Genomic DNA, 21,561 nt, shown 5'->3' on the forward strand with positions numbered 1-21,561 from the left:
GACATGGAAAGGTAGATGCCTCATTCGCCGCTGCAATTCACTGGAGCGACCTGTCTCGCACCGAAGGCGGAAGTGCGGCCATAGTAATGAGTGTCATGGCGGCCTCCAGTCATGTCACTCACGTCCCTTTTCGTTATTTCTTATTTGGCACCCACACGGAAGCTTGCCCTCACTTGAGAGCATCCGCCAGAGTGCCGGAAGAGGAGTCTACTTTTCTATGTCTATGGTCCTCCGTACTTGACCGCCACAACTCCTGAATGCAAGTAATGGGCAGGAATTCTGTCTGCTGTTGTAATACAATTAACTAAATAGGAGGGTTCCTATTCCTATAACATGCCGTTCCTGACTGGTTTGAAAGGCATAATGGTACCTACAGTACATGTACATCTTTAACAGGCTCTGTGCCTCTGAGGCAATCAACAGCTCCTTCTAAAAGGAATTGTGCAAAAGTTTGCTTCTGTAATGTAATTCAAAAAGTTAACCTTTCATATTCTCAATTCATTGTGCATGAAGTATTTTTTTTTTCTTTTTTTAAAAAAATCTTTAGCATACACCTCATGAAAATAAGCTCTGTGGGGGTCAGGCCAGTTGGCTGGTCAGTAAAATAAGCACAGTAAAGTAATATGGTCAGTAAACCAATTAGTAGTTTTGGCATTGTAGAGTAGAAGGGTGCTAAATTCATCTGGAAAGCAAAATCGGCATCTCCAAAAAAGCTTGTCAACATACTGAATCACAAAGTGCTCTAAACTCTCCTGGTAGATGGGTGTTGACTCCAGTGTTTAGTTGTGGTGCACTGCTCAAGGATCAAAGGGACTATACAGGTCCATCTCAATGAATTAGAATATTGTGTTAAAGTTACATTTCTTCCGTAATATAATTGAAAAAGTGAAACTTCCATATGTATTCATTGTGCATAAAGTGAAGTATTTAAAACCTTTTTGTTTTAATCTTGATTATGGTGTACAGCTCATGAAAATAAAATACATCCTATCTCAATTAATTAGAATATATATTTTTTTTAATTAAATGTCGACCATCTGAAAAGTATAATGTATGCAGGGTATGCGGTGACATCATCAAACCAGGAAGTTATGCAGGAACGCCTACTGAGTGGCAAAAAAACGACTTTCTGGCCTTGACAGCCCATACATCCAAACAAAAGTCCTATCTGATTATGTTAAACTCACTTTGCCTATTGCTTTGCCACTCGATTTGCCATTCACTTTAAGCATGCGCATACCCTCTATACTTGGTCTGGGCTACTTTTGAACAAATTATTTCATCGATGGGGCGTGGCATGGAGGTGATTATCCTGTGGCACTGACACTGTTGAGGTGAGTGTACAGCCTGCCGGAAATTAATAGAAGAAGAAGTTGTTGCTGATCTTAGTATGTTGCTGATACGTCAGTCAGGAGCTGCTGACCTGCGTATAGAATTTTGAAAGGAGGAGGCGGTGAGCGCAAGAGTGTCTAACTTAGGAACGCAAGAAACTTAGGAGAAGTGTTTAAGGTTTAAACTATTTTAGTAGGTATTAGTCAATTTACAGAGAAATGTGTTTCGGATACACCGAATTCTCTTCTTCTGATCATTGTTCATGGCTTAGTACTGGAGATGACGTTAGTTTGTTGACAATCATTGGCTGGAAATGATTCCATGTCCGCGATGTCGGATGACCAGGTCCACGGTTGGCGATGGTTGGCGAGCGCTCATTGGTCCAGCACATTGATGATGGTGAAGGCGTCGTGACGTAGCCGTCACAAGATAGGAAATGTGTCGACTCCTCAGTTGGGTGCGTTGCCCTGGCAGCCTGACTCTCTCACCCTGCACCTACCCTTTCACTGAGTTAATGGATCCTCAACTCTCAACAAGGTCACGGGCCTGATAAGAATGGCAGCTGTGTGCAGAATTAAAAACAGTGCCTACAGTATAGCCAGCTTACTGACTGGGGAAAGACAGCGAGCGGCAGAAATGTATCTTATTACTGATAAAATAGGCAACAGAACGGAGACAAAGTGACATGACATTATGGGAATGAGATGAAAACATATTTTGGTCATAAACATGGTGCAAACACCGAAACAGGACCTAGGCCTCGATGATATGGGCCTATCTCTGCTGACAAACAGGATATGGTGAAGTGTCAAACTTGACATGATGTGTAAACAACATATCAATTTTTATCCATCACTTGTGTAGCCCACCCACTAAATTGGTAATGCTACAAAAACAATATCAGGATGTGTCCACTGTGATAAGATGAATGCGACCTATTACTCAAATCAGGTGCAAAGAGGTCCGGTTAGCTTAATGTACAGCTATACTGTTATTTTACATGTGCACCAAGTAACTCACATTACTCATGAAATACCCAACACAAGGATTTAATTTTATAATGATAAAAGAATGGTGTATTTATTTCACAAATATAATAGATGCAGAACTGACCCTGCCTCAAAATCCCTCTGACCCTGAATACAAATAAAACAAAAGTTGAACAACAATAACCTCACAAAACAAAATAAAATATACCCCGGGGTTTGATTCACTCAGTTTATGGTACCAGACGTTGGCGCGCTGTTGGAGCTCATATGGAAATAATCCTCAGTTAGATGGATGGCGTACTCACAGTTCCTTAGAACACATAAGCAGATGCTGCAGTGTCCCAAACTTCTAGTTCCAGGTGAAAGTGTGCTGTAGACAGACTCAAATGCACCACTTTGTGTGCATGTGGACCCTCTGTATGCAGTGGCAAGCTTCGAGCACCTCTATTGTCAGCAATGGTGCAGCAATGTCCTGAAGCACACTATATTAACAGGAGAAACCCACACACTAATGAACTTTCTATCTTTTACAACAAATGTACATTTTTAGTTCTCACATACAATACTGTGGTGATCATACTCACTCGAAACTTGGTGCAAGAACATATATATACTCCAACACACTTCTCCTCCTGCAGCTTAGCTTAGCTTAGCTTAGCTTAACCTAGCATTCATTTGGTTACACTGCTGGTGATGGACAATCTTACTGAACAATGCAAACTCCGTTTTTCTTCACAGTTCTAATTAACATAAAACCAAACTGAACACAAAGCCTGTGGCTACCCTCTGCTCTGCAACAGGACTTTAACCTGCAGAATCTTATTTAAACACTTAATGTCTGTTTGTCCACTCGTTTTTCTTCCTCCAGTGTGTTGTCTTTTCCTTAAGTCCCACCCCTTCTTGTTCACCATAGGTTGGCTCAGGTTGATTGACACCCAAGTCACACAATAACAATTCGACCATGAACAAACAGCAATATAGATTGAAAAGTAGATTGAAAAGTAATAGAAATAATGTAACACATCTGTAGCAGGATTCAAAAGTGTAAACAACATTTAGCAAAATTATGCAGGGCACTACATTCTCCCCCTACCAAAAAAGGTCATGTCCTCATGACATGCAAAGCAACACAGAACACACTTTAGTTTATCCACTTGTAAAACGTGCTTTTGTATCTCTGGCCTGAACATAGGTTTACACAATTAGTCTTGTCATTGACCATAACTGTAGTGACACAATGTGTTGTAACTGGTACTGTCATTGGGCTCCCTAATAAATCATAGGCTAGGTTAATCTCTTTGGAGCCCTTTTGACTCTCTGAGGCCTTGGTATCTCCTCTGAGCATTCTGCGACATTGTCTTGTGCCCCAGTTGTGTCACATAGTCCCTGTGTCTCGGTGTCTAGGTCACCCATTTCCTGTGTCTCGGCGTCCCTGTCAACTTCAGCAGTCCCACCTTGCACAAACGGTTCAATCCTATCTGCCTCTACAGAATCCTCAACTCTTTCCTCTTCTCCTAAGTTGTCTATGAGGAGATCTAGATCCAGACTATATAGTTCCAGGGGTTCTGTTTCTTCATGTTCTGGTTCCAGTGACCTGAGTGGATGATGGTCATACCATAGACCCACTTCCTCATTGTCTGAGTCTGATGCAGATTCATTATCGGGGTCAGGGACTGGTAGACAAAAGAGATCACAATGCTCCGAACCCTTTGCTCTGAGCCGTTTACTGGCTCTCCTCTTAGCTGGTGCCTCCTTTTCCTTTTCAGTCCGCAGCTGCACCCTCTGTCCGACAGGCAGAATGTGATTGCGATGCAGTACCTTTTCAGGACCCTGTCCACTTGCTGGTTTCAATTTGAACACGGGCAACCCGGGCAGTTGACTCTCTACAATGTAGGGAGTGTCTTTCCAGCGGTCAGCAAGCTTATGTTTTCCTTGTAATCCAAGATTCCGGATCAACGCCCTGTCACCCGCAACTAATGGGCAGAAACGGACGGTATGGTCATAGCGTCGCTTGTTTCCCGCATTTTTCTTCTCTGCCACACTTTCTGCCAACTGATAAGCAGCCTGAAGCTCACGTTTCATGTCATTTACATACTTCAAATAGGATTTTGTGTCTCAAGGGTGCCAAGCATGTCAAGGAGAGTTCTGTTGAACCGCTCAGGTTGTGGATCACCCTGAGGGTGATAAGGCGTAGTTCTGGATTTCCTTATGCCAAGCATGTTCAACAGTTCGTGGATGAGGCGACTCTCGAAGTCCCGGCCTTGATCAGAATGCACTCGTTTTGGCAGTCCGTAGTGAACAAAGTAATGTTCCCACAGGACCTTAGCGACAGTTGATGCCTTCTGATCTTTGGTGGCAAAAGCTTGAGCATATCGTGTGTAGTGATCGGTAATCACAAGCACATTGCAGATGTTTCTGGTGTCAGGCTCAATTGACAGAAAGTCCATACAGATGAGGTCCATCGGCCCATCACTGTCAAGATGTGACAACTCAGCAGCTCTCTTGGGCAGTGTTTTCCTCTGAATACACCTGGGACAGTCTTTACAGTACCTTTCAATCTGTGCTTTCATCCGAGGCCAATAAAACCTCTCCCGTATTAAACCATAGGTTTTGTCAAGCCCAAGGTGCCCTGAATGGTCATGCAAGGACTGGAGCACAGTCTCTCTAAACTCATGTGGGAGCAATAACTGCTTCCGAAAAGGTCTGTTTGGTGGCTCACTAATTCTGTACAATACAGAGTCTTTGACCTGTAGCTTCTCCCATTCTTTTAGCAACAGTGAGACATCTGGATGTCTGGTTTTGTTGGCACAGTTGGCACTGTTCTGAGAAACAGCATGCCACACTTCCCCAATGCATGGATCCCTCTGCTGAGAATGTGATATGTCTGTTAAAGTCAGTTTGGGCAGTTGCTGGGTGCTCAGGAAAGACAAGTTGCAATAGGCTCTGGGTATAGCATCTTTGGAGGAGCCCATCAGATCAACAGCTCTGGTGTGGCAGTAGCGAGGGGGACTGCTTGATGACATATGACAGATAGCTTGGACTGTGGGAGCAGCCATGACGGTCTCCTCATCATGAATACCGTCATTTGCGTGAGGGCGGCGTGACAGTGCATCCGCATCAATGTTCTGTTTCCCAGGCCGGTATTTCAGACTGAAATCATAAGTTGATAGTTCCGCCAACCATCGATGCCCTGTTGCATCCAACTTAGCTGTGGTTAGAACATATGTTAATGGATTGTTGTCTGTATGGACCTCAAACTTGATTCCATAGAGATAATCGTGCAACTTGTTGGTAACCACCCATTTCAGTGCCAGAAATTCCAGCTTGTGCGTGGGATAATTCTTTTCCGCCGGAGACAAGCTTCTGCTGACATAAGCAATTGGGCGCAATCCTCCTCCTTGGTCCTGATAGAGGACACCTCCCAATCCTTCTCTGCTTGCGTCAACATGCAGGACATAAGGCAGTTCTGGGTTAGCGATACCCAAGACAGGTGCCTCAGTAAGACTTTTCTTTAAAGTCTCAAAAGCTTTCTCACAATCGTCGTTCCACCTGTGTCCAAACGGCTCTGAGGGGCGGTACCATTGTTTTGTTTCGTCTGTTCCCGGCTTAGCCTTAGCCTTTCCAGCAACGATGCACCCCTGCAGTAACTGGTTGAGTGGATAAGAGACCCGGGAGAAATCTTTGACGAAACGCCTATAATACCCACAGAACCCCAGAAACGAGCGGAGGCTAGTGATGTTCCCTGGGCGCGGCCACGATTTCACTGCCTCAATCTTTGAAGGGTCTGTAGCGATACCATTCCTAGACACAACATGACCAAGGTAGGTTACAGAGGGGCAGCAGAACTGACATTTATCCAAGGACAATTTGAGCCCTTCCTCTTCTAACCTGTCCAGGACTTTAAGGAGGCGCTGCTCATGTTCCTCCAATGTCTTCCCGAAAACGATGACATCGTCAAGATATACGAGAACTTCCAGTAGGTTCATATCACCAACAGTCCTTTCCATGACACGTTGGAATGTGGCCGGTGCCCCACAAATCCCTTGAGGCATCCGCTCGAATTGATAGAATCCTGCTGGGCAGATGAATGCTGTCTTTTCTTTGTCAGCATCACTTAAAGGGATTTGGTAGTAACCACTCCTGAGGTCAAGCACGCTGAACCACTGGCTACCACTCAGGCAGGACAGAGCATCTTCCACACGAGGGACTGCATATTGATCAGGAATTGTTCTCTTATTCAACGTCCTGTAGTCTACACACATTCGTATGGTTCCATTTTTCTTGCGAACAACAACGATTGGGGAAGCAAACGGGCTTCTGGATTCTGAAATTATTCCAGCCTCTTTGAGATCATGGAGGTGTTTTCTCACATCCTCCAAATCACCTGGTGGTAAGCGTCTGGAACGTTCTCTAAAGGGTTTGTCTTCTGTCACACGAATGCTGTGTTTTGCGCTCTTTGCACACCCCACATCGAATTCACTGCAGGAGAACACCTCTTTTCGCTCCATCATCTTATTACACAACCTGTCCTTCCACTCAGGGGGTACAGGAGAATCACCAAAGTTGAAAGAGGCGGGAGACAGTTGAGATGTAGTTGACTTTGACTCTTTCTTTCCAGGAACTGAAGCCACCACATCTACTGGAAACACATGAGCAATTGGCATTCCTCGTCTCAGCGTCACAGGATGAGCTGACATATTCCTCAGGGAGACTGTGATGCGACGACAATTTACAGCAGTTGACTTTTCAACAACAGGGATCACCATAAGTTCTTCAGGGAAACGATCCACATCTGGGCGGTCTATAAGAACAGCTTGGCTGGAGAGACCGCTAGGGACCTTTGGAATGCCAACAACGTTTGCAACTCCCCCAGGTGACAGGGTGACAGGCTTGTATCGTGTAAACCAGACTGTTCCCCTCTTTGTCTCAGCCGTGCCATCCAGACTGTCTCGAAACTTCTCATAGGCTTCCTTTATTACTGGGTGAACAGGGAGGGTGTTTAGGAAGTTGTCCCCCTGATGTGCTTTACAGGACTGGAATAGTCTTCTCACAATAGAGGTGTTGGTGCCTACTACAATAGACACCACCCTGCATGGCTGGATCAGGACACACAAGCACCAGTGTTTCCATGGTCTCAGATACTCCAACATCGTTTCCATTAAACTCAAGTTTCAAGCACAGGTAACCATCATATGGGTACTGATCCTCACTTAGGCCCCAAATCTGAAGGCACTTAATGGGGGCCAAAGGCAGGTGCTTCAGGTACTTGTCATAAAAGGAACGATACAACAGGGTGACTTGGGACCCACTGTCAAGTAATGCTTTGGCATAGATTCCCTCAATTTGTACAGGGACAGCAGAGCTAGGTCCAATTAAACCCTCTGGCAGATCAGCCTTCCTTTCATTAAGCTTACACTGTGTAGAACGTGTCTTCTCTGGAGCATCAGGCCGTTCCTTTACTGAGCCCCTGAGGAGTTTCCCGTTGACTGTTTCACTTTCAGGAGGCGCATGTTCACTTTTCTGAGATTCTCTGGGTTCGGGCATTCTCTCTGGAAATGGCCATCTTCCCCACATCTGTAGCAAAAGAAATCAGCACGATACTGCGATCTGGGAGCCCTCTCCTTTCCATGTGCATTTGAGTTTCCCGTACCTTTTGGTTGATATACCTGGTAATTTTGGGCTGGTTGCTGTGCTGTTCTTTCTGAAGCTGCTACTGAGGCAGAAAGCAGGCGCGTAACCTCATTCTTAAACCCTTGAAATTCTTTTCTGAGACTCTCTATGGCTGAATCATTCTCTACTACGACAGGCTGTACAGACTCTGGCTGTACAGGTACAATGGAGGCAGTAGCACACTCTACACGCTTCCCCATAGCTGAAAAGGGAGCATTCTTTACAGTCAGTTTTTCAAGATTCATTCCTTCCTCTTCTCTGACATCACGAAGAAGCTCAGTGAAACTTGGAGGAGGCTTGAGTTTATAAGTCATCCTTATGCGCAGGGCAGCGAGGTCATGAGGCAGTGCGGCCCTGGCAACCTGTTCAATGCGTACTCGGTTCATGTCAGCTACTTCAATTCCGCCTTTACGATGAACTGCATGCAACAGCTTGTCTAGTCAGAGTAAATATGCTGATAGTTTCTCATCTTCCTGCTGGAATGTATTACGGAACCTCACCATAAGGTCAGCTGCACTGTCTGTGGTAACAAAAGCTGTTTCGAGGGCTTTAACATAATCATTGGCAGTGGCATGGGGATTGGCTACTCTCAAACAGCGGACAATGTCTGCTGCTGGCCCTTTAAGACTCTCAGCTATTCTCTGTTTCTTGACCACATCAGAACACTGCCACTCATCCAGCATGTGTATAGTCTGTTCAGCCCAAGCCTCATACTCCTCTTCTCCAGGAGGAGTGGGTCTCATACCTGAGAACAAACGGAGTTTGCGATAGCCCGGTCCATCAACAGGCGTGGCTTGACATCTTTGAACTAGTGAGGAAATTGCATTCACAAGTTCAAATCTGGAGGGTTACTTGGAGTGGGGCTGGGGGTGCTGGATACAGGAGTAAAAGCACGAGCAGAAGTAGGAGTAGGGTTAGGGTTAGGGGGGCTAAGCAGGCCTGCAATATCAGATAATGTTTTTCCTTCATTTGCCAGGAAGGAAATTAACTTAGACTGGAACTCATCCCCTTCACTGAGTACAGGGACACTTTTAGTCTCACTGACATTTACTATCCAAATTCCCAAATCATCAAGTTCTAACCTTTCCGGTATATCTGGTGTAGTCATGTCATTAGTAGTTTCAATCAAAACAAATTGACTTCTACCAGCATGCTCTTCACGCTGCCCCCTTATTTTAGTTCTGCCAAACTTTGTAGACCTATCCAGTACGTTATTCAGGACGTCATCAGTAACATTAAGAGGTACCCCACTAAGCACAATTGCTTTTCTTGCATCAATCTGTTTTTCTCCACACCATGCAACTATCTGCGCTGGCTCCATTTTCATACACCTTAAATCACAATACAAAAATTCACCTTGTTACAGTTCAATTACAATTCTTTTTTTTTTTCTTTTTTTTTTTACACAAATGTAACCACAGTAACAGTAAACAATCCCGGACGAGCCCCCACGTGTAGCCCACCCACTAAATTGGTAATGCTACAAAAACAATATCAGGATGTGTCCACTGTGATAAGATGAATGCGACCTATTACTCAAATCAGGTGCAAAGAGGTCCGGTTAGCTTAATGTACAGCTATACTGTTATTTTACATGTGCACCAAGTAACTCACATTACTCATGAAATACCCAACACAAGGATTTAATTTTATAATGATAAAAGAATGGTGTATTTATTTCACAAATATAATAGATGCAGAACTGACCCTGCCTCAAAATCCCTCTGACCCTGAATACAAATAAAACAAAAGTTGAACAACAATAACCTCACAAAACAAAATAAAATATACCCCGGGGTTTGATTCACTCAGTTTATGGTACCAGACGTTGGCGCGCTGTTGGAGCTCATATGGAAATAATCCTCAGTTAGATGGATGGCGTACTCACAGTTCCTTAGAACACATAAGCAGATGCTGCAGTGTCCCAAACTTCTAGTTCCAGGTGAAAGTGTGCTGTAGACAGACTCAAATGCACCACTTTGTGTGCATGTGGACCCTCTGTATGCAGTGGCAAGCTTCGAGCACCTCTATTGTCAGCAATGGTGCAGCAATGTCCTGAAGCACACTATATTAACAGGAGAAACCCACACACTAATGAACTTTCTATCTTTTACAACAAATGTACATTTTTAGTTCTCACATACAATACTGTGGTGATCATACTCACTCGAAACTTGGTGCAAGAACATATATATACTCCAACACACTTCTCCTCCTGCAGCTTAGCTTAGCTTAGCTTAGCTTAACCTAGCATTCATTTGGTTACACTGCTGGTGATGGACAATCTTACTGAACAATGCAAACTCCGTTTTTCTTCACAGTTCTAATTAACATAAAACCAAACTGAACACAAAGCCTGTGGCTACCCTCTGCTCTGCAACAGGACTTTAACCTGCAGAATCTTATTTAAACACTTAATGTCTGTTTGTCCACTCGTTTTTCTTCCTCCAGTGTGTTGTCTTTTCCTTAAGTCCCACCCCTTCTTGTTCACCATAGGTTGGCTCAGGTTGATTGACACCCAAGTCACACAATAACAATTCGACCATGAACAAACAGCAATATAGATTGAAAAGTAGATTGAAAAGTAATAGAAATAATGTAACACATCTGTAGCAGGATTCAAAAGTGTAAACAACATTTAGCAAAATTATGCAGGGCACTACACTTGTATTCTCACTACTTACAATAAGCCCTATTTGCTTTGTCCTATGGCGATTCAGGCGAATAGTGTAAAGGGGAGATTATTACATTTCTGGGGCTTTTTGCCTTTTATTGATAGAGTAAGTGCAGACAGGAAACGAGGAGAGAGAGAGACGGGGAGTGACAGTTCGTCAGGATCGGGACTCGAACCCACGATGCGCTGTCAGGCTGCATTAGAAGCCTAGGTGCCCGGGCCACTAGGCCGGCCTAGGCCTTAAAATGGGAGATCTACAAGCGCACAGCACACTGAGCATGTAGATCTGCTATTTTGGCAGACAGTTTTTGGTCAAATTAGGGATGCAAGGTTGAAAGTGGTACCAGCAGCATATCTATTTTTTTCAAGGTTTCAATGGTGCCTTCTTTTTTATTGCACCTTTATCCGAAGCACTTTACAATGTGCATTACATTCACACACACACACATTTACACATCCACAGCAGAGGAAACCATGCAGTGCACCAACCTGCTAATTGGGAGCAGTTAGCGATTCAGTGTCTAGCTGCCCTCTGGGTTAGTGTCGACACTTTGACACTTGTAGAGGCAACTGCGGATTGAACTGTGAACCTTCCAATTCCCAAGTGGCTGCTCTAACTCCTGAGCCACTGCCTAGGCTGCTATGGCTGGGCTGAACGTTGGTAACTGTGATATGGACTAGGCCCTATAGAGCGTCGCAGTCCCGCCCCCTTTCATGACGACGCCAGGCCCAGGAAATAATTCCCAATGCATTTTTCCCATAGACATTTCAAAAAGTATTTATTTAAAGGACCTATACCATAAAATTCTTTTGTGTTTTTGGGGCTCCCATATGTGTTTTCTATCCCCACAAATAACCAATTTTGAACAATCAGGCTTTCATATCATATGGTTGCTTTAATGGAGCTCTCAGGAACAGCTCAACTGATTTTGTCCTCATCGTGATGTCATCAATGTCACCCTACTTTGTATAATTCCTCCTCTGTCTTGTTTTAATTTCCCCACCAGAGCAGAGCCAGTGTGTGGTTAGGATGGACACCCAGGCCTCTTCTCATTCGTCCTCCACGGTGGCTGGTCCCGCCATGGTGGCGTGGCGTCTTGCTGAGCGGAGAGGCAGGAAGGCCGGCTCGGGGAACATCTTCGGCGGAGTGAACCTGTGGCAGCTTCAGAGGTTGTTCAGAGTGGCGGGGGACCAGGATGCAGAGCAGAGGGCCCAGCTGGTCTGGGGCCACAGGGACGAGGCTGAGCTGGCTCAGGCACTGATAGGGCTGAGGGCCCGGAGCCGGCGGCGGGGCCTCAGAGCCGAGGGGAGAGACGCACTGGGCTCACGCTGGATGCAAGCCTTCAATCACCTCAGGTAGAAAAGCTAAGAGGCCGATGATTGTGCATGCCAACATGTGCATGCTGCTCATGCATGCAGAATTAGTCTCATGCACACGCCCACACGCACATTTTTGAATGCCTGCTGAGAAAGCCAAGCAAATACGTGAGATCTTCTGAGAACTTATGTAAACCTTATGAAATTGCGAACATAACGCCACTGGAACAATCTAAGCTTAACATTGAGTTCAATACCTGCCTGAACTCATTGGCTTTTAAAGCCTCTTGAGTCTTAATACAATAAGGTTTCAACAAAAGTCTCTTTGTTGTTCAGGATTGCTGAGGTTTCACCAAGCAGCCAGGCAAAGGACCCTGTGGAGGACAGTAACTCAGAGGGAGGAGGACATGGTAACCCAGAGCCACAATCATGGACGCTGAAAGGGACAGAAAGAGGAGGTGCCGAGGCCACAGATAGTCAGAGACCAGCAGGGACCCCTGAGAGACCATCCAGGACAGGGTTAAGGAGTGGAAGAGCTAAAGACCCAGAGCGATACCTTCACCGCATCCTGCATTGACATTTGAGACCTCCGGAGAGGTGGAACTCCGTCTCATTTTGACTGTCTACTTGAAACAGTCAGATTATTGTACTGCAACACTATTCAGATGTTTTGGTACCAGTATGTATGCACACTTAACCACTTAAGCCCGATTTATTTTGCATGAGACAAATAGCAAAAATTCCTGAACGATGTTCCACTCAAATGTTGGGTGGTTATGCAGCTACCTGCGTATGATACAAGTCGAGTCCTGAATATGCAATATTTATATATATTGCACTAGAGAAATGCCTTTATATCAAACTGGCGGTTGGTAAAATAGATATACTATATATTACACTGATATTGCTGACCTACAGTATATTTTTGGAAATACAGTAGTTCATACTTCATAGCGCCTCACGATGCAACATGCTGTGAGCTTGTAGATTGTAGTTGTTTTTGCAATTGGTCGTACGTCAAAGTATATAGGACTTAAGTGGTTAATCTATTGGCAGAATCTGGAAAAATAGTTTGGGTTTGTCCGTTGCCATTCAGTGAGAGGTCATGAAATCACTTCTGGTTGGCACAAAAGCAACATAAAGATGGACAATATTTGGACTTAAATATAATTATAGAGGTAGCTATTGTATAGGCCCTAGGCCTATATCCTCCAGAAAACCACGCACACTGCTATGCCCTAGCAGTGGGTGTGGTTTTCTGGTTCTACTGAAACATTGCCTTTTTTACAGAATCAAATGTTTTATGGTCATGAATCACCAGGATCCTGGATGGCTTGATTCTAGCTTAGAATAATTGATATAAATATTTTTGTAATTCTCTATGGGATTTTTCAGTGGAACCAAAACAAATCACTATTAGATCTTTAACCCTTATATATCTTTTACTCTTGAGAGTATGAAATGAAACCAAATGGACCTGTAAGAATGCATTTGGTTTCATTTTACGCTCTCAAGAGTTAAATTATTGTTAAACATCTACACAATTAGAGAATGTAGAAGAATTGTTATTTTGATCAACGTTTGCCTGTTATCTCTCCTAATGGTACCAACATCAATACAGCATGGAATTGTGTAGAAAAATGGTGTAGAAAAACAGCTAACAGCTAAATGTCATCAAATGGTCCATGGCTCAGATGCTGAATAAATAATGGACCTTGATATGAAAAGGGTTCAAAACCACTGTCCTATAATATTCTGCCAAAGTTCAACATTGCTTTATTTAATAAATATCCTGTTTAGTTGGAGAAAGAAAGAGTATACAAATGTTGCACAGCTGTTGGGGAAAAGCAACATGGATTGCATAACAGTAAGGGTAAAGTGCATCACAGTGTTAAGGACCACAGCAGTCCAGTGTTCTGACATGTATAGCTTTTTATTGTCATTGTACACTTGACATTAGGCTGCTGACCATTTACCAAAGTTATACAGGTGGTTTGTTAGATACAACTATAATAGGCTCTGTGCATAACGCCAGTCCTGGGCTTCCAGAAGGTGGCATAACTGTTTCAGGTTCCCATAGCTTTTCAGATTTAAACACTTAAGTCCTACCTATGTCATAGTCATACTTCGACTATTCGAAAGAAAAAAAGCCTATTACAGGGCAGGACATGAGCTTGTGCTATTTAACAAGCTTGACAATTTACAATTTGAGTACCCTGGTACTGTAAGTATATTTTGATGCCAATACTTTTGTACATCTTGTTTAATCAAATTCAGTTCATGCAAATGTTATTGTTCTTTGTAATTGGTTGTATTTGACAATCTTGTACAATATATTCTCTTAAAAGGTCAAAAACTAAATCTTTCTTGATGATTTGGTTGCAGTTTGATTAAATGACTTGGAATAGTTACATCCGCAGTTGTCTTGGAAAAAAAGGCTTTACACAGCAAAAATTAGAAAAAAGAAAAGCAAAAGCATAAAACGTACATTAAAATAATAGCAAAAACATAAAACAATATTAGAATAATAGCAAAATAGGCAGTGAATCAGGCAAAAACAGCGAGGGCATGAATTACAACACAGATTTCAAAATCAACTGAAAGCAATAGATTAGTTAGTAGATTACATTTCAACATGACCTTTTTATTCTGCTTCACAATGTTCACTATAGCTTTCGGTAAAGGTTATTTTCCAGCGACTGGACCTTTAGCTGCTCCACTTTTTTTATCCTAGCTGGGGCATCCTCCTGAGTACAGGCTTTTAGAGTTTCTTCATTCTAGCTAGGCAGATAATAAAACACAAACAATTCAGTGTCAAAACGTTGTGAGCAGACAGAAGAATAAGAAAATAAGTAGATAGATAGATAGATAGATAGATGGAACTAGGCTACACTACACTAAGCTAACTTAATTGTAGGCTATAGGCATTTTCAAGTCTTTATTTGATAGTGACAGTTAAGAGAGGAGACATGAAATGGCTGGGTAGAGATGGGTTAAGAACATGCAGAAAAATGCCTCAGATTGGAGTCGAACTTAGGCCGGCTCCGAGTGGAATAGTAAGAGAGTGGCGACACGCTTTGATCTTGCCGCAATTAAAGCGGGTGCCTATGGGCTAGTTCCAAACATTGGAACTATCCCATTGAGATAGAATGAGCACTTCCATATTCCATTGTTACAATGGGAGTCTACGCTCATACTATTCCACTCGGGGCCGGCTGTGCAAGGATTGAGCATTAATGTGTGCCCTCTACCAGGTGAGCATGAGGCACCAGGGTACCTCTGGCAATCTCCACCTATATATTCAATTAGCTCCGTTTGGAACCTCAATATCTACGCTTTAGCTCCAAGATGAGGTTCCGCGGAAAGCCATCCCTGCACAGATCGAAATGGAGTCGTCGAGCCTGTCCACAAACAGTGGATTAAACCCCTTTCGCAGTATTTTTTCCAAAAAGTAAAGGTATCAGAACCCAGATACAGTTGATAAACTTAATATAGGCATATGTAACATTTTAACATAGGCAGTACCATGTTTTCCCCGGTTTTCCAAATGCAATCTTATGGAAACAGTACTGCGCCTGATTAAAGTGGTTGTTTCATGCCTATATGTTAAAACATTAGTTTTGTGGATTAATTTACTTTTACTGCATGGCCCCCTGTGCCCCCCACAAAATGACCGGAACTACTTAAGATTTCACCAAAACCAGAGCAGAACGCCCACCACAGGACTCAGGCAATCAATTAATACAGTTGCAACCATTATATTAATGGCAAGTATTTCATACAGCTGAAGTGGTTGCACCACTTAAAAAACATCTGCAAGGAATGTTTTGACAGGGAGTAGCTCATAACATGTCTACAGTCGATTTTTATCAAACAAACACATTGCAGATAGAAAGAAAATAATTCAAGTTTTCCGTACAGCTGCAATGTTGGTGAGTTTTAAGTTATTTAATACAATTAGATAGGACGTTTCTGTTTGGATGAATGGGCTGTCTATGGGAAGTTGCACCTACAGTCTTACTAAGGCTTAGCAGACCTGTATTGAACTGTAGCCTACTTTCTTGGGCTTTTTTCGCGAATTGTTATTAAGTATTAATTCAATCAATAAACACGAATTCCCATGTTTCGCCAGAAGATGGCGCCAGAAAATCACTAATATAGGCTACTGATGATGAGAGAAACGTTCTATCTGATTGATAAACTCACTTTATGCATGCGCATCATACCCTCTATTAGTAGGCCAATCATCTCTTCATTCTATCACAGAGGAAATGTTACATCATTCATGCATGTGTAACAGGGACATCAGTCCCATTTCACTATTTCAGGGTAGTGCATGCATGTCCACATCACACCCCCAATTACCCAGGTGTAAGCAGTTCACTGATTGGCTCTTGCCCTATAAAAACCTGTTGTGCCCTATACATTATCTTTTCCTTTCTGCTATTTTGTGTGCACACTGATAAGGTAGTAACTGATAGTTTGTTTTGGAACTGGTCACTCGTGTTCATTTTAGTTAGTTTGTGTCAAACTCAAACCTCACTAAACCTCACCTGAGTTTAAGCCTTTGTAAGTTTGTTAACTCTAACCACACTACATCACAGCACAAATGGTAAAGAAACTGTTCTTAAGATGACAAAATATTTATATATTATAAAAAGCTTTAAAATACGCTAAAGAGGAGAGGCTGGTCTGATTTCGATTTGAGATTTAAAACCGAAAGTCCCAGGGCACAATCGTAGAAGCAGTAGTTCATCTTCAAGTAAAGTTAGCATCAGGCCTAATTGCACATTGCTTTCTTTCGCAGCTCGCCATGAAGCATCTCTTTTTGCTGGTCGTGTTGTTGCAGTGTCCTGCAGCCAGTGGATTATTTGGGTGGCTCAAGCAAACGGAGTCTCTTACAGCTGCCACTCCAACACCACAACAGCAAGCTCCCGAAACACACACAGGAGATGTCCCTTTTGAGATGGCTGTTGCAGATGAGAAGTTAATGTCTGAAAGAAGGCAGATGAACCTCAGCCCTTTGGATATCTGTCATTCACAGGTATTTTTTGACAGGGAATGCATACTGCAAAGAATAGCATCTAAATCAAAATGTTCTCATAAGAATTCAAAATTTGTTGTCACTGTTCGCCATCAATCACTGTGGTACCTTTATCACTTTAGCATTGCTGCAGTGATTTGTATAGGAGTATATTGATTGCAAGTGGGCTCTCAAATAATTGGCAGAACACAAGACTTTGTTAACATTACTATGTATGTATGCATGCATGTCTATGCATGTATGTATGCATGGTTCCTAGTATGAATGGCACTTAAGAATTCTTTCTTTAAAACCTAGAAAAAATTAGATGTTACAAGTAAAAAAGAGCTTTAAGTAGGCCTACCGGTATACTATGTTTAATTTGATGATCAAATCGGGAACACAATCAATTTGATCATTATAATACACACAGCCCAGCTGCTATGTTAAGTGGTAAGATGGGTGGTGATTTTCTCATATGGAAAGGTTTGGGAATCACTGGTAAGAAGTTCTGTTGTGTCCCAGGTGGTTGGTCAGTTGAAGTCAACCTGTGGAAGCCTGTCGGAAGAGCAGCTTGCCAAATTAGGAGTGGTCCTTTTCAACTGCCAGGCAGAGGTGGAGGGCCGCAATTTGCAACTCTAGATTTTTTTACAATGGGATGAATCTAGAGTTGCAATACCCTCCTTTGACTCCCCACTCATTTTGCGTTTGCGATCTGCTGGTCTTAAACGACGTTAAACTCACCAACATTGCAGCTGTAGTCCAAGCTTGAATTTTGCTCTTGCAATCTGCAAAGCTTGTTTTTCATAAAAATCCCCCGTAGACATGTTATGAGCTACTTTCTGTCCAAAATATTCCACAAGTGATATTCCGAGCCGCCATTTTGTATTTTTTCAACCTGCCGTAAAACAAGACTTGTGGGAGAGCGCTTGTTTAATAGAAGGCCGTGCGTGACGGGGCGTCGCGCTGCGTCGGCTTCTTCTTTGGGTGTCTTACCTGCGCAGGTAAGATTCTATTAAACAAGCTCTCCCCCTCACGTCTTGTTTTACGGCCCGTCGCAGAATTACAAAATGGCGGATCGGAATATCACTTGTGGAATATTTTGGACAGAAAGTAGCTCATAACATGTCTACGGGGGATTTTTATGAAAAACAAGCTTTGCAGATTGCAAGAGCAAAATTCAAGCTTGGACTACAGCTGCAATGTTGGTGAGTTTAACGTCGTTTAAGACCAGCAGATCGCAAACGCAAAATGATGAGTGGGGAGTCAATGGAGGGTATTGCAACTCTAGATTCATCCCATTGTAAAAAAATCTAGAGTTGCAAATTGCGGCTAGTGGACTGCATACCACATAGTGAGCAGTCGAGCACGCTCTGTGTGCTATGCCACTCGCCAGCAGCAGTTCCGCCGTAGGGCAGAGCTGACTGTCAACGCACTAATCTCCACAGCTACCAGCCAACTGGATGCAATGAATGACTTGAAGGTAGAGTTGCTGTGTTGACTTTTGCACATTTGTTTGGAGGGCAAGCTGTAATGGTATGTCTTGCCTCATGTCCACGTTCCATTATAACAGGAGGGACAGCTGGAGCTGAGGGAGCTGACTTCTGCCTCCTTGGACAAGCTATTGCAGGGCCACAGTGCTTTGCAGTCTCAACAGGGGGAGCTGTGGAAAGGTCAGGAGCAGCTGGAGAGTTCCCTGAGTTCCAACCTGAAGCATCTCAGCCAAGAAAAGGCCCTCATCGCCTCTGGACAGGAACTTGCACAGCTCATTCAGGTCATCACACAGAGGATGGGTGAGAATGTGTGAATCTTTGGATATTCAAAATACTCGGTTTGACCACCGATTTGACTTTACAGATTTCACAGTTTTTTACATTCACATGGCTGAGTGAAGCAAAGCATGCTTAACTCGGCACGCTTTAGCAGGTGGTCATTTTAAGTTGCAGTGGAAAAAAGTAGTTATCTTACGCTAGTAAGTACTTCTGCCCTCTGGGAGAAGATACAAAGAACCAAAGTGGAAGTACATCAGATTTAAAAAATCGTTTGTACCAGCATCAACCAAGATGCTGAACGAGGCTCTGAAACAGCAGTAACTGTGTGAGGCTAGATTATCCACATGTGTGCAATGATGTAATGTTGTGTCTCCCTCTGTAATGTATTTTTGTCTGTCATTGATATTTTATGTGTGGCTGTAGCTGGGGTGAAAGCCCAAGACAAATTTCCCTTGTCGACAATAAAGTTTACCTTGACTAGTAGGTGTATTTGTACAAGCAAAGTATATCACTTGCTGTCTCATGGCATCCTCTAGAGAATGGCACACTGGTGTGCCACCACCTTGACAACATGCAGTACCGTCTAGAAGAGCGGCTTCACATCATCCAGGGCTACCTCGGCTGGGCAGGTGAGAATCACGTCCATTTTACGAAAATGTCACTGTGACGATGCAACTTCTCTGGACTGATGGGGCTCTGATACCCATTTGATATCATAACCAGCAGTAAGAGTATTCTGCCTGACATGTCTCACAAGCACTGGCCTGCAAATCAATGAAACCTGCAATATGGCCAAATGTGTATTTTCAGACACTTTTCTGTTGTGCCTCTGTGATTTCAGGTCTGAGACTAGCTGCCATGTGGACCTGTGCCATTGTGCACACAATACGTCATTTCTTACTGTGTGCAGTTCTACTGGCAATCCTTGGCTGGCCCCTTTTCACCCGGTTCATGCTGGTGCTCACTGTGCCCCTTAATGCAGTGGCTCTGCTCAACCAGCACTGCATTAGCCAGGATCTGAAAAGCCTCAGCCGGTTGCTACTTACTCTTTCTTTGGGTATGGACTTCTATTGGTGATGGATATGATTATATGATGAGGCTCCTTTTTTTTTTTGTTTTGGTTATTTTAATTATCTTAAGTGTATGACATGCTTGCACAGGTCACTGCTGTGTGAATCAGCTGCTTTGGGCGTACACTCGGCTCAAGGTGAAGCCAGCCAGCCTGCCCCCATGCGAAATTGTGGAAGCAGAGAAGCATGATCCTACCATCGATGTCGATCCTCTACACCAGAGCGGTGAGGCTGCAGATAACTCACTAGGGTTGGCACAAGCATACCAGACAAAGTTACTGCCTGTTGGTTTTATCTGATTGTCTGCATCTTATTTAATTTCTTTATCTTATCTCTTCATCTTCAGAGATGAACCGGATGGATCCCTGGCACCTGATCTGCTGGATCAAGACGGCTGTCTCAATAGTGTGCAGCAGGACACTGAATGTGTGTAAACTTTCAAATGCATGTCATGCCTCATGTTTTTTGAGGGGCCTATGCCCAGCTTTGTGTGTGTGTGTTCCCCATAGTGATTTGATTGGCAGAGGGCTTAAAAAGTGAGAATAAAAGGTTGGGACAGAAAAGTGAGGACACCAAAAGTGAATGGCCAGAATGTGATTATGTATGATAATCGTGCCCCTCACTTTACACGAGTGATTTTTCTTGTGTATAGGTATTCTCAAAGCAACGCTGTCGATCCACACCAAAGTTCATAGGCCCACTCAGCCAGTCCACGGTGAGTGTACTGTGTGTGTGTATGTATGTATATACTGTATATATTATAGTTCATGCACATTTCTGTTTTATATTTTTATTTTTTTCTCTCTTTAAGGCACTCATGGAAGACACACTTAAGAAACTTGGGAAGTGTTTTTGATGCAGATGGTGAATTCCGAAGTCCTAGCCCTAATCAGTCTTTAACCAGCAATGGGTTAGTTCTTTTGTTGTGTGTATATATGTATAACTCGGCCCCTAAAGGACGATCACACACGACACTAGAAACATGTCCAATATTATCCAGTCTATAACTTTTCAGCATGAAGCTTCCAGTTTCCATGCCGGTGGAAGTGGTGGGAACCGTGGCAAATGCAGACCATAGTTTGCTCTCATGAACAGCTCATCCCCGGCATGAAACTTGCAAGCACACTCCCAGTAGGCCAAGGAAGAACTACAATTGTGAATAGTTGCACCATCTGTTGTACAAACTCTATCCTTTATCGTAAGGTCATCATCACCAACTTTTTTCAGGGTTGTCAGAACAGTCATAATTCATTACTCATTGTGTTTGCTTTTGTTCCATGTACTAATGTCATCTTTTATTTTTCCTGATGTAGCTCTCTGTCTCCGTCAGCTGTGCAATGGCATTACAAAGACTGGAAAGGCTTGTAAGAAGAGGGCTGCGAAAGGACAGGACTTCTGCAGATTACATGAAGGAGGTTATACCTCTTATGTCAATCCTTAACTGTCTAATGATATTTGCTGTAGTTTCCTTGCTAAAGGTTAGTCTGCTTCCTAAAACTAAAACCCCAGTAACCTTGTTGCTTATGACATGTTTGAGAACATGCATTGCTTTTATCTTGATTGTTGAAATGTCTTGGACAGTTTTTACTTTTTTTATTAAAGATTTTATTGCTTCAGTATTTCAAGTTCATTCATTTCAAAACATCATTGCATAATAATGGACATGGAAAGGTAGATGCCTCATGCAATTCACTGGAGTGACCTGTCTCGCACA

The 21,561-nt window shown here is 43.2% G+C and overlaps 2 protein-coding genes across 5 annotated transcripts; both read left to right on the top strand.

Moving 5' to 3' along the window:
* Positions 1-11,677: 11,677 nt before the first annotated feature.
* LOC306931131 (uncharacterized protein) lies at positions 11,678-12,842 on the top strand. Its single transcript, XM_079512337.1, has 2 exons — positions 11,678-12,021; positions 12,319-12,842. The coding sequence occupies exons 1-2, from the start codon at positions 11,696-11,698 to the stop codon at positions 12,557-12,559; spliced, it is 567 nt and encodes a 188-aa protein (XP_079368463.1). The 5' UTR covers positions 11,678-11,695; the 3' UTR covers positions 12,560-12,842.
* A 3,528-nt stretch (positions 12,843-16,370) lies between these two features.
* LOC306931103 (protein brambleberry-like) lies at positions 16,371-21,466 on the top strand. 4 transcript variants are annotated; one of them, XM_079512305.1, is made up of 10 exons: positions 16,371-16,449; positions 16,790-17,026; positions 18,579-18,798; positions 19,314-19,406; positions 19,619-19,834; positions 19,938-20,072; positions 20,194-20,273; positions 20,500-20,562; positions 20,659-20,757; positions 21,161-21,466. In XM_079512305.1, the coding sequence occupies exons 2-9, from the start codon at positions 16,796-16,798 to the stop codon at positions 20,701-20,703; spliced, it is 1,083 nt and encodes a 360-aa protein (XP_079368431.1). In that variant the 5' UTR covers positions 16,371-16,449; positions 16,790-16,795; the 3' UTR covers positions 20,704-20,757; positions 21,161-21,466. The 4 variants fall into 4 exon arrangements, with proteins under 4 accessions (XP_079368431.1, XP_079368430.1, XP_079368429.1 ...); XM_079512304.1 differs by having other exon boundaries at positions 16,423-16,551; XM_079512303.1 differs by lacking the exon at positions 16,371-16,449 and adding an exon at positions 16,457-16,594.
* Positions 21,467-21,561: the final 95 nt, after the last annotated feature.

The sequence above is a fragment of the Electrona antarctica genome (genome assembly GCF_951216825.1).
Source record: "Electrona antarctica genome assembly, chromosome: 10".
NCBI lineage: Eukaryota > Metazoa > Chordata > Actinopteri > Myctophiformes > Myctophidae > Electrona > Electrona antarctica.

Bases quoted from the DNA above. Each gene is read 5' to 3' on its own strand.
- LOC306931131 (XM_079512337.1), top strand. From the start codon at position 11,696: ATGGACACCCAGGCCTCTTCTCATTCGTCCTCCACGGTGGCTGGTCCC. The intron at 12,022-12,318 runs GTAGAAAAGCTA...TTTGTTGTTCAG, and splicing joins CAAGCCTTCAATCACCTCAG to GATTGCTGAGGTTTCACCAA.
- LOC306931103 (XM_079512303.1), top strand. The intron at 19,835-19,937 runs GTATGGACTTCT...ATGCTTGCACAG, and splicing joins GCTACTTACTCTTTCTTTGG to GTCACTGCTGTGTGAATCAG. The intron at 20,274-20,499 runs GTGTGTAAACTT...TCTTGTGTATAG, and splicing joins TGTGCAGCAGGACACTGAAT to GTATTCTCAAAGCAACGCTG.